We start from the raw sequence: 17,009 nt of genomic DNA, 5'->3' as shown, positions 1-17,009 counted from the left end.
TGAAGAAGAACTAAAGAGCCTCTTGATGAAAGTGAAAGAGGAGAGTGAAAAAGTTGGCTTAAAGCTCAACATTCAGAAAACTAAGATCATGGCATCTGGTCCCATCACTTCACGGGAACTAGATGGGGAAACAGTGGAAACAGTGTAGACTCTATTTTGGGGGGCTCCAACATCACTACAGATGGTGACTGCAGCCATGAAATTAAAAGACACTTACTCCTTGGAAGGAAAGTTATGACCAAGCTAGATAGCATATTAAAAAGCAGAGACATTATTTTGCCAACAAAGGTCCATCTGGTCAAGGCTATGGTTTTTTCTAGTGGTCATGTATGGATGTGAGAGTTGGACTGTAAAGAAAGCTGAGTGCCGAAAAATTGGTGCTTTTGAACTGTGGTGTTGGAGAAGACTCTTGAGAGTCCTTTGGACTGCAAGGAGATCCAACCAGTCCAACCTAAAGGAGATCAGTCCTGGGTGTTCATTGGAAGGAGTGATGCTGAAGCTCAAACTCCAATACTTTGACCACCTGATGCAAAGAGTTGACTCATTGGAAAAGACCCTGATTCTGGGAGGGATCGGGGGCAGGAGGAGACGGGGACGACAGAAGATGAGTTGGTTGGATGGCATCACCGACTCAATGGACATGAGTTTGAGTAAACTCTGGGAGTTGTTGATGGACACAGAGGCCTGGCGTGCTGTGATTGATGAGGTCGCAAAGAGTCGGGCACGGCTGAGCAAATGAACTGAACTGAACTGATCCTATTCCACATCCTCCCCCTCAGCATTTCAATAAAACTCCATGGGAAAGGGATGTCATTTTTCAACTGCATCTTCTTCACCTATGAAGTAGTCAACCAACATCTGTTGAACAAATCTATTATAGCAATTCTTAAATCAAAGATGCATACTAATCTCTTCCCATTCATGTGTGGATTATTCTGTTGAATATTTCTGGTTTTGAAGCCTCATATTTAGTCGATTCTCCCACTTTGCAGATGAGGAGACTGAAGTCTGCTGCCAGTCTTGGCTTTTGTTTTTTAAAGCAGCTTTCACATCCTTGGAGTCTTTAAACATGAGCCACAGTTTCCCAGGAATACTCTCTCTCTCTGCCCCAACTTGCTTTTAACTTGATTATGCTTTAAATCTACATCTAAACAGATCTAGATTCCTACTCAGGGACCATTAAAGCCATCTATGATAATTCTAAAATTGATGTGGGTACAAGTTCTCTTTGTTCTTAAGAATGTAATGTCACCTATAAACTTTGACTATGTATCATTATATCACTAAACAACTTAGAATAGTTGTTAAAATCAAGCTCCCTTAACCCCTCTACTCCCCAAAGTAGCACACACTAATAGGAAAATAAGACTGACATTAAGTTTAAATCTCAACCCCAGTCTGTGTTTTCATGAATACAAACACAACTTCAAAAGGAAGAAAAAATTACAACATTCTATTATTCTTTGCATCATTTTATATGCAAATTTCTGATCAATAACTGCATCTCACATTGGGAATTTATCCCAGGAAACTATTGCTGTAAGGGATACAGTAAATCTCCAACCAAAATATGATGTAGAAGAAGTGTGGTATGTTAAACAACTAGAGACAACATGGGAGCCCAAAACTCACTTGGCCCAAACTCACAACCAAGCACGCCAAGGTCCATGTGGCATCCAGCCATCCCTTGTTTAGAAAACTCAGTTTAATTTGAATCAGTTAAACAACTACATTTTATGGCGATGTATTTTTTCAGTGAAGGATGGAGAGCTTAGTTCAAGATAATTGAGTTGCTAAAATATCTGCCTTATAATATTTAGAATTTTAAGGTAATCTTTGTTACTAATTTCCATATAATTGTCTCATATCCAAATTAAACCTGCAACATTTTCTATCCCCTGGGTCACTGATTGATTCAAGCTGCAGATGAATATTCCTTTTCTCTCCTCTTCAGTTTATTCTGTCCATTTTTCAGGGTGTAATGAATGTCCTCACAAGTCACAATAGAAATGTCACAATAACTGTGGAGAAAATGTGGGTTTCCATAAGCCACCAAAGTGTGTTCTTGATTCAGAAATCTCAGGAGGCCTGTGTCTTCATAGTAGATTTGTACTCCACATATAACTCTTATTTGTACATATTTGATTGTGATCTCATTCTCTATAAATGAAAATATTTCATTGGTTCTGATTTCCTTCCGATGTTTTTGTCCCGTTTTGTTAACATTCTTGGTTCCTGCTTCATAGCCCTCAGAGATATCCAAACTAGAAAAATGCTTTGCTTGCACTTCATAGATGGGAACGGGAATGAAATTGCTTTCTGGTTCTGAAAACCCATTTTAAGAAAGGAAATACAAATTTCCCAAAAAGTTAGTTGAACACATTGCCAAGCTTGGCTTGTGCTTTGGGTTTAATGAACAGAACTGTACATAATCATACTGAAGGATACTCATATAAAGTCATGCAAATGGAAACAGCTTTGCCAAATTTATCATAGGCTGCTACAGGCTGAGACACTGCACCACTCCAAAGAAATTCACAAGCGCTAATAAGAGCTAATAATTTTTGTTAATTTTTATTGTACCTTTTGGGGAAAACCACCTTCCACTAAAAAGATACATTAGTTCTCAAAATAAAAATCAATCTTAATTGAAAAGAATCATTAAACTTTTCCCTCTTGTGGGACCAACTATCAGCCAGAAATTTTAAATTTGATAAAAAATTTTATTTGGTTTTGACCGATCTTCTTCCTCTCTTATTGCCTTCTCCAGATGTGTGTAGGCTTCAAAAAGTCACATAGTTAGACTTTTTCTTTAGTTTTGGTTTTACCAATTAGAGAATTTTAACTTCTAATGAGTATAAAACTTCGAAGTTTCATTTTTTAATCTCTCAAAAGGGAACCCTAGTACACTGTTAGTGGAAATGTAAATTCGTACAGCTCCTATGGAAAACAGTATGATGTCTTCTCAAAAAAATTAAAAATAGAACTACCATATGACCCAGTAAGTTCACTCCTGCGTATTAATCCCTCAAAAATGAAAATGCTAATTCCAGAAGTCACATGTACCAGAATGTTCATAGCAACATTGTTTGCAATACCCAAGATATGGATACTATTCGGCCATAAAAAAGAATGAAATTTTGCTATTTGCAACAACATGTATGGATGTGGAGGGTATTATGTTAAGTGAAATAAGTCATACAAAGAAAGACAAATACTATATTATATATTACATCATATATATGTGAGGTCTAAAAAGTAAAATTACAAATATAACAAAATAGAGGAAAACATTTTTGAGAACACAGGAATAAAATGATTTAACTGGTGGGCCAGGGTCCCAAGACAGAAGTGGTTCTTACAATAATATTGCTTCTGATTATTTTCAAATATACTGCAAAATTGTTCATAATTTATTAAAGGGATTTATAACTGCTTGGGGGAATTGAGCTGAATAGATGGAAATATTTTAAAATTAAAAAAAACTAAAAAACATAGCATTCCTTTACTCCAGATGACTAGTCCTCATTAATAGCAGGTATTTTTATAAGTTTTATAAATTTTGGAATCATCTTTATTTGTAAATGGCAAAAGGATATATGATTTTGTTATATTGTTTATATTTGCTTTATCTGATTAACAGTCTTCTAGAGAGAAAAAGGATTAGTAAATATTATTACATAACACTTTTTAAAACTCTAAATTTGTTATTTCTAACTGTTCATTACTAGTACAAAGATAATCACTTCCATTAAATGTATATCTACCATGTTCCAGGCATTTTATTTTGGGAATGAATCCCCATTGGTATTAATACAGTAGACAACTGGAAGTCAAAGTTACAAGGTCATTTAGTCAAGAGAATAGCCATGATCTGACTCAGGGCTTCTCTGATTCTAAAATTCTAGTTCTATTGCCTCTTTCTAAGGGAAAAAAGACAGATCAATTAATGTCTACCTGATTGCATGGGCCCTAATAAAATCATCAGACGTAAAAGTTCACTTACAGAAAAAAACTAAGTTTTACCCAACATACAACTGAAGAGGGATATTTCAAATTCATTTTGAAACAGATATAACATTAAAAGAAAGTTTTATTAGAAGTATATAAATTTAAAGATAAAATTTGAAGAACAAAGGGAAAATAAAATATTATATGTAAAGGGAATTATAATAAATGATGATTTAGACCTAATTCTATTCACATTTTTAAAGAAATAAGGTCATAACAGTATCCCAGAACCTCCCTTTGAATATGCAGACCCCAGAAATGCTGGGAGAGCTACTCAAATGACCAGTGGAAAATGTTCATAGGATTTAACACTTTTGGGAGAATCCTTCACATGAGAAAGCTGGTTAACAGTTTTCAGCTAGAAGAGAAAGAGTTGCCTAAACACCTGAGCCTAACTGGAGTTGGTGACATGTGCTCTGCATTTCAGATGCAGCAAAGGGTGAAACATCAGGCTATGTCTACCCTCAAGACGAAAAGAAAAAGACAAATATCATATGCTATCACTTACATGTGGAATCTACAAATACAATAATAATACAAATGAACTTATTTCAAAACAGAAACAGACTCACTGACATAGAAAACAAACTTGCGGCTTCCAAAATGGAAAGAGAGTAAGGGTGAGGGATAAATTAGGAATCTGGAATTAACAGACACAAACTAAACAAGAAGGACCTATTGTAGAGCATGCTCAGTCACTCAGTCGTGTCCATTCGTTTGCGACCCCATTGACTGGCCTGCCAGGCTCCTCTGTCCATGGGACTTCCCGGGCAAGAATACTGGAGAAGGTTGCCATTTCCTTCTCCAGGGCACCTTCCCAACCCAGGGATCAAACTCCCATCTCAGATGTCTCCCGCATTGGCAGGCAGATTCTTCCCAGAGCCACCTGGGAAGCCCAACTGTATAGCACAGGGAATTATATTCAATACCTTGTATAACCTTAACGGAAAAGAATCTGAAAAGGAATCAACTACAATTCAAAACAAACAAAAATTATTAGAATCTTGTCTGATGATCTGAGAGGGCAGAACTGAGCACATCACACTAACATATATGATTCAGATTACTCCTTAGGGCTGTTCCGTGGAAACAAGAACTACCACCAGCCCCAAGTAACCAAAGAGACAGAGATTTCCGCTTTTCAGACTAGAGGATTAGAGTCTCTTACTAGAACATATGGGCTTCCCGGGTGGTGCTAGTGGTAAAGAATCTATCTGCCAATGCGGGAGACCTAAGAGATACAGATGTGATCCCTGAGTCAGGAAGATCCCCTGGAGGAGGGCACGTCAACCCTTTCCAGTACTCTTGCCTGCAGAATCTTATGAACAGAGAAGCCTGGTGGGCTTCATGGGGTCACAAAGAGCCAGACAGGACTCAGTGAGCACAGCACAAGCACACACAGTAGAACATAATCAGACAGCCACCAGGAAGAAAACACCACAGATGCCATTGGAGTGGCAGGTGGAAGATACCCAATACACAGTGACCTGAGAACAGAATAAACGCAAAAGGCTATGCATTCTCTCAAGATTGTCCAGAAGCACTGCTCTTCCTAGAATTAATCAATGCAGATTTTGATTGGCCAAGTCTGAATTCTTTCAGGAAATCTGAGTTTTCCAGCTAAGACTAAGGAGTGGTGACTGGCTTATTGTATAAGAGTCTCAAATATTCTAGATATTAATTTATGTTCTAAGGAATATCACTAGCAGATTCTTTATCCTTCATCAGCCTGAGTAATTTTAGTAAATTATATAACAGTTATGAGAACCTAGAAGGAAAAATCCAAAAATGTGTGAAATGACTCTCCTCTAGGTTCTCTTACCTGATGATCAATGCATCTATTTTGTTCTCTGTTCTATACCTCTGGACTGAGTTCAGTCACCTCTCCTCTTTCACATGATCTATGGCAAATTAATGTTTATGTTATCATCATCAGATTCTTTTTCAGTCTAACTACAGCAAAGCACACCTTCCAAATGTCCAAGTGTAACCTATACATGACACAAAATTTATTTCTTAAGGTAATGCTCAGATTGCAATAATTTTTAACATTGCAATATCAACATTACTTTTGAAACCTTGGCAAAGAACTAAAGCATCATTCCAACCTAGATATTTAATAGTATGAGGATCTGTGACTTTGAAAAGCAAGAACAACTTTTCTTTGTTTTCCATCTGCACAAATCTTAGCAACTTCTACCAATTGAGTGATGCGAATTTAGTCAGCCATCTAAAAATGTCTCTAAATCTGATTCCATTTCAGCATAAGAACTTACAGAAGACCCCCAAAAGTCACATTACAACGTCTGATCTACTAAGTAATAAAAATGTAGCTTGCAGTTTACCTTCCAAGAAGCCGGAAAAAAAAAAAAATCATACCCAAAACACTTCAATGTAGCATTTTATGTACATTGCCACCAGAGAAACAAGCTGAAAGGTCAAATGTTCTCATATCAGGCTACCCAGATTCTTTCAACCCAACTAGTGAAAAGAGGAATGATTATTTGTGTCATGTGAAAATGACTGAGGTGACCAGTTTGTAAGCAGCAAGTATTTCTTTACGCGTAGTTCATGCACAGATAAGCGTGTTCTTCCCAGCCAGGAGGTCAAGACAGAATCTAGTAACTGACTGGCTCCTGCTGGCACAGACCTGATGTCACCAAATGTTGTAGCTTAGCCAGTCACCTGATAATGTACAGCTGCTTTGGTCTGCTTTTGTTTTATCTGGAGCTTGGAATTACGTCGTTTAAGCCCACATCCTAGCCACTTCTTTTGAGTTATGTAGGGAAAGCGCAAACTAGCCAAGATGGCGGTCAGGATGTCTCAACCCACGTTGGGTGGTGACTGAACCGCTGCGCTATTTACGGCACTGCGCATGCGTCACCGGCACTCCCGCCCTGCTGCAGGGACGCCCGAGCTCCACCGGAAGCGGCAGGGATTGCTGCTGCCTCACGGCTGTCTGCCGCGTCAGCCTTGAGAGGAGGGAATACCCGCCAGTGCTGCCAGGCTGCTGCGTCAGCCAGGAGGGAGGTTGTGGGCGTCATCTTGTGTCATGTCTGCCTCTGCGGGTGCCGTGAGAATAAACCCGTCCTTAGTTGCTGCGGCTCCTCGCGTTTCCCGCCAGCTTCCTAGCGTGCACCTTGCCCACCCTGGGTTCAGGAACCGGGCGGACAGTGTGAACAGCGAGACATTTGGCGCTGTGAGCAGGATGGGAAGCAACACAAGTTACTAACTATGAAATGTGTGTGTGTGTGTATGTGTGTGTGTGTGTGTGTGTGTGTGTGTTTAGCTGCCAAGTCAGTTCTGACTCTTGTGTGTGTGTGTGTGTGTGTGTGTGTGTGTGTGTGTGTGTTTAGCTGCCAAGTCAGTTCTGACTCTTGCGACCGTAGCCCGCCAGGCTCCTCTGTCCATGGGATTCTCCAGGCAAGAATACTGGAGTGGGTTGCCATTTCCTTCTCCAGGCGATCTTCCCCACCGAGGGATCCAACCCATATCTCCTGCATTGATGGATGGCTTCTTTAACATTGAGAAGTTAGGGTAGTACACATGCTAATAAATGTTTGTTTTTCTTTTGTTAATTTATCTTCTGCTACAGGGGCCTCAGCTCCTTAAAGGTAGAAGGAAAGATACTTTCTCTTTCTCTACAATACAAAATTAAATAAAATGAAGCCTGATTGCACTCAACTTCATTAAGAAGACATTGATTTCCTTGTAAAATTCCAATAGGATGTGAGTTCCTGAGCAGTTACAGATTTTAGATTAGCTTCAAAAAGAGACCAAAAACAATGGAGAATTACTAAGATGATATGTTGAAACTGGACACGTATTCCATTCTCAAGTTCAAGTGACTTTTAATAACCAGTTGTCTGCTATTTGGGCTGCAACCCCTGGTTTTGACCAGGCCTCTGATTTGATCTGGGTCATTAACATCTTTTTTATGTAGTTCTGTGTATTTTTGCTATCTCTTCTTAATATCTTCTGCTTCTGTCAGGTCCATACCATTTCTGTCCTTTATTGTAACCATCTTTTGCATGAAATGTTCCCTTGGTATCTCTAATTTTCTTGAAGAGATCTTGAGTCTTTCCCATTCAATTGTTTCCTTCTATTTCTTTGCATTGATTACTGAGGAAGGCTTTCTTATCTCTCCTTGCTAGTTTTTGGAACTCTGCATTCAGATGGATACATCTTTTCTTTTCTCCTTTGCCTTTCAATACTCTTCTTTTCTCAGCTATTTGTAAGTCCTCCTCAGACAACCATTTTGCCTTTTTGCATTTCTTTTTCTTGAAGATGGTTTTGATCATCGCCTAATGTACAATATTAGGAACCTTCATCCATAGTTCTTCAAGTACTCTATCAGATCTAATCCCTTGAATCTATTTCTCACTTCCACTGTATAGTCATAAGGGATTTGATTTAGGTCATACCTGAATGGTCTAGTGGGGTTCCCTACTTTCTTCAACTCAAGTCTGAATTTTGCAATAAGGAGTTCATGATCTGAGCCACAGTCAGTTCCCGGTCTTGTTTTTGCTGACTATATAGAGCTCCTCCATCTTCACCTGCAAAGAATATAATCAATCTGATTTCAGTGTTGACCATCTGATGATGTCCATGTGCAGAGGCTTCTCTTCTGTTGTTGGAAGAGATTTGCTATGAGTAATGTGTTCTCTTGGCAAAACTCTGTTAGCCTTTGCCCTGCTTCATTTTGTACTCCAAGGCCAAATTTACCTGTTATTCCAGGTATCTCTTGACTTCCTACTTTTGCATTCCAGTCCCCTGTAATGAAAAGGACCTCCTTTATGGGTGTTAGTTCTAGAAGGTCTTGTAGGTCTTCATAGAACCGTTCAACTTCCGCTTCTTCAACATTAGTGGTTGGGGCATAGACTTGGATTACTGTGATATTGAATAGTTTGCCTTGGAAACAGAGATCAGTCATTTTTAAGATTGCACCCAAGTACTTCATTTCAGACTCTTTTGTCCAAGCGAGACTTCAACAGTATGTGAACTGAAAAATTCCAGATATTCAAGGCTGGATTTAGAAAAGGCAGAAGAGCCAGAGATCAAATTGCCAATATCCATTGGATCATAGAAAATGCAAGAGAATTCCAGAAAAACATCTACTTCTGCTTCATTGACTACGCTAAAGCCTTTGACTGTGTCGATCACAACAAGCCATGGAAAATTCTTAAAGAGATGGGAATACCAGACCACTTTACCTGCCTCCTGAAAAATCTGTATGCAGGTCAAGAAGCAACATTTAGAACAGAACATGGAACAATGGACTGGTTCCAAATAGGAAAAGGAGTATGTCAAGGCTGTATATTGTCACCCTGCTTATTTAACTTCTATGCAGAGTACATCATGCGAAATGCCAGGCTGGATGGAGCACAAGCTGAAATCAAGATTGCCAGGAGAAATATCAATAACCTCAGATAAGCAGATGACACCACCCTTATGGCAGAAAATGAAGAGGAACTGAAGAGCCTCTTAATGAAAGTGAAAGAGGAGAGTGAAAAAATTGGCTTAAAACTCAACATTCAAAAAACTAAGATCATCGTAACCAGTCCCATCACTTCTTGCCAAATAGATGGGGAAACAGTGGAAACAGTGGCTGATTTTGTTTTGGGGGGCTCCAAAATTGCTGCAGATGGTGACTGCAGCCTTGAAATTAAAAGATGCTGCTCTTGGAAGAAAAGCTATGACCAACCTAGACAGCATATTAAAAAGCAGAGACGTTACTTTGCCAGTAAAGGTCCATCTAGTCAAAGCTATGGTTTTTCCAGTAGTCATGTATGGATGTGAGAGTTGAGCTATAAAAAAGCTGAGCATGAAAGAATTGAGGCTTTTGAACTGTGGTGCTGAGAAAAACTCTTGAGAGTCCCTTGGACTGCAAGGAGATCCACCCAGCCCATCCTAAAGGAAATCAGTCCTGAATATTCATTGGAAGGACTGATGCTGAAGCTGAAGCTCCAAACCTTTGGCCACCTGATGCGAAGAACTGACTCATTAGAAAAGACCCTGATACTGGGAAAGATAGAAGGTAGGAAGAGAAGGGGGACCCCAGGGTATGAGATGGCTGGATGGCATCACTGACTTGATAGACATGAGTTTGATCAAGCTCCAAGAGTTGGTGATGGACAGGGAAGCCTGGCATGCTGCAGTCCATAGGGTTGCAAAGAGTTGGGCATGACTGAGCAAGTGAACTGAACGAATATGATCTATACCTGGGTTCACTATACTGGTAGGGTGTACTCTTGTTACACTGGGTCAGAGGCCTGATGCGGCTTCCATTAGCAGTTAGCAACAAAAAAATTCAAGCTATATTTTTTCGACCATGTTCCCAAATTATACTGTTGAATTGTGTGTTACAAAGAATTGCTCCCTAATTAGCAGGTTTCACTCATATACTAGTCTCATACCCTCAATCACATTTAAATATCCTTAAAGATTTTATTTAAACCCAAGTTGCTTTAAAATTGAAAAAAATCTCAGCATCATAATTAACCAAATTTTACTATGTGAAACACACATGCCCCAAATATATGAACAAAGGTACAGGGGAAAACTCACATAAAAGAATCCAAGTGGTCCAGATATATATGGCATTTTCATTCCCAAGAGATATTTGGCTTGTGAAGTCACGACATGAGTGGCCGCCCCGGTTGTCATTGCGCTGACCACAGGCTCTGTAATCAGGAAGGTGGCGCTGCCCAGCTGGAGCACAAACATGGCCGCCTGAGAGGACAAAGAAAGGTGAGACTTCCCAGGCTTCCTAGAGGGTTTCATGTCTGACACGTTTTCATTTTCAACACACAGACACGGAGAAATGATGAGAAATGTGCTCCTTAAATTTCATTCATTCAACAGACTGAGGTTTCTTTAGAACATTAGTAGGTTCCAAGACTTTCCAAATGTTTTGGGGTACAATTACAAGTCTTTCTGTTAAAGTTAACACAGTTATTTTTTGAACATTGTTTTTTTTTTTTCTCTTTTCCTAATAACGCACGTTACAAGAAAGGAAATATGTTCAAATCAGTTAATATATGGGAGTCTGTGGGTAAAAATAAAACTTGCGTTATCATATCTATAATTTTTTTAAAAGTCCAAAGGACATAATTCATCACTTTATACCCAATAGGCTTAAAATTCAAAAGTACTGAGGAGAAAACTCCATTTCTTGAGTTTCTGCCAAGTTTTAAGAAATGGAAACATACTGTTTTGACAAGATACTCTGTCAAGTAGCTAAAAAGGGCATATATTAATAAGAAGACATCAGTGTTTATGGAGAAGAGGAAAAGTCAGAGATAGGTTTAAGGAATATGCCTTAAGAAACCCAGAAATCAATAATAGGAAAGTCATTCTCTATAAACTTTTTCTTTCTGCTCATAACATTATGCTCCATTGCAAAACTGTTTCATGACCAGACAAAATCATCTCATCTGAGCAGAAGCTGTGCATTGAGTTCTACTGGGCAAAGATGACAGCAAAAATCAAATCTCTTTTCTCACTGTTAACACTGCAATGATAATGGAAGAGAAAGAACTCTGAGATGGCCCACTCTCTGACTACATCCACTATATCCATGTAAACTGTCATAGAAATTTGCCATTTTGAAAGTAACATTAAATTATATTCATGAGTATTCACACTGAAAAAGGGAACACAAAGTGAGTTATGCTGACATATCTTCCTTAATGTATTAATTATAATATTTAGGTCAGGTCTTAAAATTCTTGTTGGAAAATAAGATTAAGTATTAAAGAAATCAAGGGAAAGAATAGCAATGAAATCTCCTATCAAGATGCCACAGTAATAAAAATGAGAATTATAAAGTGCTAAATACTCCCAGAGAATACACTGAAAAATATATCATTTCCTTCACATCACAATGCTCCTTGACCAGAAACAATAACACTCTAAACTTGTATTTAGCATGGAGTTTTCTGAGCTCAAATCTGAAAACTTGAGTTCTGATTCTGACTTTACCGTATCCTAGTTTTCTGCCTATAGAATATCTGTTAAAATTTTCCAAGCCTCATCATCTATAAAAAATGAGAATGATGTCTGCTCTATTGATTTTTCAGAATTGTTGAGAGTGTGAAATAACATATGAAAGAGTTTTGAAACCCATTAAATATGCAACATGTGTGTTGTACCTAGAATGTCATAAGGTGCCATATATATTTACATAGCATGGAAAACTAGCCACTAGATTTGAAAATGTAGAAAGAGCCACATCATATTTTCCAACTCTAGAGAGCATGAAAGAATTTATCAGTGCAGAAAGAAATGCATTTTAATTGCTTGCATTTATTAATAAAATAATTTATTTATAAATTGCATTTATCCCCCCCTTTTTATTCAATATGTAATAAAGAAAACAATATAGGTTGCCAACACAGAAATCAGGCAATTCTTCCACCAAAAAATGAAACCAGAGCAGCAGCTTCTATTACCAACATTTTTTGGTTCAGAAACAGTCAGTTTGTCAAATAGAAATGTCCCAAGGGAAATACCCAATCAATCAGTGGTGTAGGTACAAGTGGAACACACCAATTCATAATCTTTTTATTTTGATTTTCATCCTAAAAACACAATTAGTTAAGAAAAATATGGAACCAATTTTTCCCAAGTATCTTTCTATTAGTTCGCTCCAAATTATGACACTAATTCTTACAGGCCATGAGGATGAAACTAGCATATTATCGAGGCAAAATGAACACCAGAGAGTTGAGTTTTCATTCACTGAAATGCAGCATACAAGCAATCCAGATCTTTGAAATTGGAAGCCTGCTTCCCTATATGGAACTTTACACATAGGTGGAGTGTCCGAAAGTTCTTATTTGTATGCAAAGAAACCTCATTTTCATTTGTTTTGAGAAGCAAACTCCTTTGAGAGGACGTGTAGAGATCGTCCCCATTTTACATTCTGGTTTTTACTTGTTTCCTACCCAGCACCTACTAAGAGGGGTTAGTATCTTCTCATGCCTGAGAAACAAAGGTCACCTAACCTGAAGTGACACGCCAGCCACCTCCAGCTAACCACTATCTTCTAGTAAAAACTTCTGTGTCATTTCCACAACCAGATTGCTACAAATAGAAGGATATAGGAAAAGTTCAAAATATGAAGGGCTCAGCCATTTCAAATCTTGAAAATACATGTACCTACCTTACAATATAAACCAAAAAGACTGGGGTAATCTGTAAAACTTATCCAAAGACCCCATGTATTTTTGTAATATACGTCTTGTACACATTTTTATGCTTTAGAAAAAAACCTTCCCAGTAACGGATAAATTCCTAAAATGGAGAATTCTTGACTCTTGAAAGTTCACCAAGTCCCCTAAGACCTCCTTTCTGATATAAAATATTGTGTATGTGAAGGATGGTTGCAAACATGTGAGATTTAACTAAAGAGAAATTACTTTCTTCTTGATGACAACATTCTCCATAATCCAAGACAAGGGCAGACATTTTAAGAAGAAAAAAGAGGGATAGGAGGAGAAAGAGAAGAAGGAGAAATTTAAGAACATCTATTTCCTCACTACCCACATTTCAACAGTTCGTTCACATCAAAATGAGGGTTCTAGTGTACAGAGGCTGAGGTATACAAGCTGAAGACAGCAAGTACCTGTAACACACAGGCTTTGTAAGAGGTATCCACAGATGGAATTGCAGTTTCCAAGATTATCCTGGAACTTAAGTATGTAAAATGAGGATCCTTCTAGAATATTTTGCTTGGAGGCCTAATACTTAAATTTTATGCCAATGTTAAAAAAATGTTAGGTTAATGACTTAATAAACAGCCACATCTGCTCCTTTTACTAATAATGGGGATGATGATAATTATAATATGGCTAGCCAACTCCCAAAATTTGCCCATGCAACATTTCCTGAGAAAATTAATTTCATACAATATATTTCAGCTGTTTGTAGTAATGTTGATATTCTGCGCTAATGCTAAAAACCCCTGACACACATTATCAAGGTCCACAAGCATGATACTATTTGGTAATGCTCTTATAAACACCATGTGTTCTATATAAACTGAATGTATCTCAAATCTCAAGCCATTTTTTGCAAGAGGCCTTCAAGTAGTGAAAAAAGAAAAGAGTGCATATCAAACAACTACACTGACCAAGTGGATGGAATACTGCATGCATTTCAGGTTTTATCAGTTTGCAGTCTGTATAATTATATTATACCAATTCACTTATTTGCTTGTTTAATGCATATTTATTGAATACCTGCTAGGGGCAAGGCACAATATTGTTGCAGAATACAGAGATAAAGACCCAGTTCCTTTGAAAAACCTTATGAAGTGAGGCAAGGTGTTGGTGTTGGGAGCAGGGGACGTTACCCAGGAGTGTAAAGAACTGCAATGTAGCTGTTACTAGGAAGGTAAAGACTAAGAAGTTGAGTGGGAGCTAAAACCCTGAAAGCCCTCTGTTCTCTACTGAGTATTGCATGCAGACTTGGGAAGAGAGCTAAATTGCTCATGATAATAGATCAGTTGGCTTTCCCTGTGGTTCAGTGGTAAAGAACCTTCCTGAATCCATTAGAGAAGACGGATTCAATCCCTGGGCGGGGAAGGCAGTGGCAACCCACTCCAGTATTCTCGCCTGGGAAATCCCACGGGCAGAAGGAGACTAGAGGGTGACAGTTCATGAGCCGCAAGAGTTCGCCATGACTTAGCAACTAAACAACAATGGAACAGCTGAGTGCTGCACAGGGATACGGCAGGAAAAAAACTCTGTGACCAGAGAATAGAGGAAAAACGTCAAAAGAGTACCTGTGAAGTTGTGTTCTGTGAGGCTATGTGCTACGGAAGTCAGAAGATAAAGCCTGCCTCCATGCTATTCAGTAATAAAAAGGAACGGCCTATCAAGTCATGCAATGACTTATTGCATGATTCCATTACACAACATTCTAGAAAAGGCAAAACTAAAAAGACAGTAAGCAGATCAGTAGCTGCTGGGGCTTAGAAAATATATAATAGGTGAAACACAGGGAATTTTTTAGAATGATGAAACTACTCTGTACAATACTGTAATGGTGGATATACGATAGCATATTTATCAAAACCCATGAATCTTATTTTTTAGAAAATTATTTGGAGGTTGGGAGGTCCCAGGGTGGATTGCAGAATGTGACAAAGAATCTGACAACCAAAGCTGCATTTACTATCTTTATATGTTTGCCTTTTCTAAGTAGCATTTAAATGGACTCATACAATATATAGACTTTTTGGATTAGTTAAAGGTATGAAAAAACCTCACTGAAAGGGATGCAAAAAATGTGGTCACATGAATAACTCTGGAAATGAGTGAAGTATGTAAAGTGAAAGTGAAAGTTGCTCAGTTGTGTTCAACTCTTTGCGACCCCATGGACTGTATAATCCATGGAATTCTCCAAGCTAGAATACTGGAGTGTGTAGCCGTTCCCTTTTTCTCAACCCAGGGATCGAACCCAGGTCTCCCACATTGCGGGCAGATTCTTCACCAGCTGAGCCACCAGGGAAGCCCAAAGTATGTCAAACCAAAGGTAATAAAGATACTGTCCTTGAGTTGGTAAAGTTAATCCCATGGGTGTAGAAGTTAATAATTCTGAAACCACTAAAAGTATACACTGGGACTCAAAAATTAAATAAATGGTTAGTAGATGGTGGGAGTCAGATTTCTCACTATTGAAGAAATCTACAGCAAGCAAGGGAAGAAGGTTAGAATGATCAGTATGGAAGGGATAAGAATTACAGATATCAGTAGGAAATCATGTTTATTTTAACACAGATACAGATGGAAATATTTAGAAATTAGAGAGATATGTTTACATACATATGTTGACATGAAGTGAAAGTGTTAATCACTCAGTCATGTCTGACTTCTTGTGACTTTATGGACTGTAGTCCCCCAGGCTCCTCTGGCCATGGGATCCAGGCAAGAACACAGAAGTGGGTAGCCATTCTCTTCTTCTCGGGATCTTCCTGACCCAGGGATTGAACCTGAGTCTCCTGCATTACAGGCAGATTCTTTGCCATCTAAGCCACCAGGGAAGCCTTTTAGTTGATACACACATATATATATTTCCTTGCTTGTGTCAGCTGAAGTAGCTTAGAAGTAACAACACCTCTGTGGCAGAGAGCACACCCAGCACATAAATCTTAATTTCTAATAGCATTCTCCAGTAAAAGAAGTCAGATCTCCTTAGAAATATGACTGATTCTATGACTAAGGTAGGAAATACATACCATGAGCCTAGATCATCTTGTAGTGCCAGAAAATAAAAAAGAGCTCCAAAAATAACTAACAAATAAATAAATGAGAGCATATCAAGGAGGGACATAAAAGCCAACTGAAAAAAAGCTCCCAATGCTCAAAGCCAGCACAACGTGAAGAACAACATAAATAAAGCTGTACTGAATTATAACCCAAAGGATAAAATAAATAACCCTGAGTCCATACTGATATAAATGATTGATTACATTTTAAAATGAGAGAGTTGGGAAACTCCTGTTTAGAAGAATTCCAGTAATTTATGTAGATACTCCCCACTCTTTATCTTAACTTTTCTTTAACATAACTCCCATATCTTAAGAGTGGGCTGTGCATATTGACTTCTTTCCAAAAACTGCAGTTTGGAAAAGTGGAAAATAGAGTAATTTGAAGAAACCTGACAAATTAACACTAGTCCAGCCTGGTGATCTGGGTTAACATTAAGAGTAGTACATTAAGTTGATAGTCTGTACTCCTAATAAGATGTGATGAGAATATCACTCTATCGCTCTCATCTTTCTCTCCAAAACCCACAACCCCAGTTTAATCATGAGAAAAACATCAGACAAATTGCCCCAGTTAAGGGACATTCTAGAGACTATTGACCAATAGTCCTCAAAACTGTCAAGATCATCACAAACAAGAAAAGTCTCAGACATTTTAACTGGTAAGAGGACCCTACCAGGAGACAAGACAACTAAATGTAAAGTGGTACACCAGATGGGATTC

General features: G+C 38.3%; 1 protein-coding gene across 4 annotated transcripts in view; it reads right to left on the bottom strand.

Moving 5' to 3' along the window:
- Positions 1-17,009, bottom strand: part of SLC26A7 (solute carrier family 26 member 7) — a 131,120-nt gene that overhangs the window by 77,587 nt on the left and 36,524 nt on the right. For all 4 annotated transcript variants that reach the window (XM_065902496.1, XM_065902499.1, XM_065902498.1 and 1 more), the window contains one exon: positions 10,579-10,743. In XM_065902496.1, coding sequence (XP_065758568.1) covers positions 10,579-10,743 — 165 coding nt within the window. The remainder of the gene's footprint in view (positions 1-10,578; positions 10,744-17,009) is intronic.

The sequence above is a fragment of the Muntiacus reevesi genome, chromosome 12 (genome assembly GCF_963930625.1).
Source record: "Muntiacus reevesi chromosome 12, mMunRee1.1, whole genome shotgun sequence".
NCBI classification, from domain to species: domain Eukaryota; kingdom Metazoa; phylum Chordata; class Mammalia; order Artiodactyla; family Cervidae; genus Muntiacus; species Muntiacus reevesi.
Note: the sequence above shows the minus strand (reverse complement) of the source record. Positions and strands in the feature narration are given on the sequence as shown.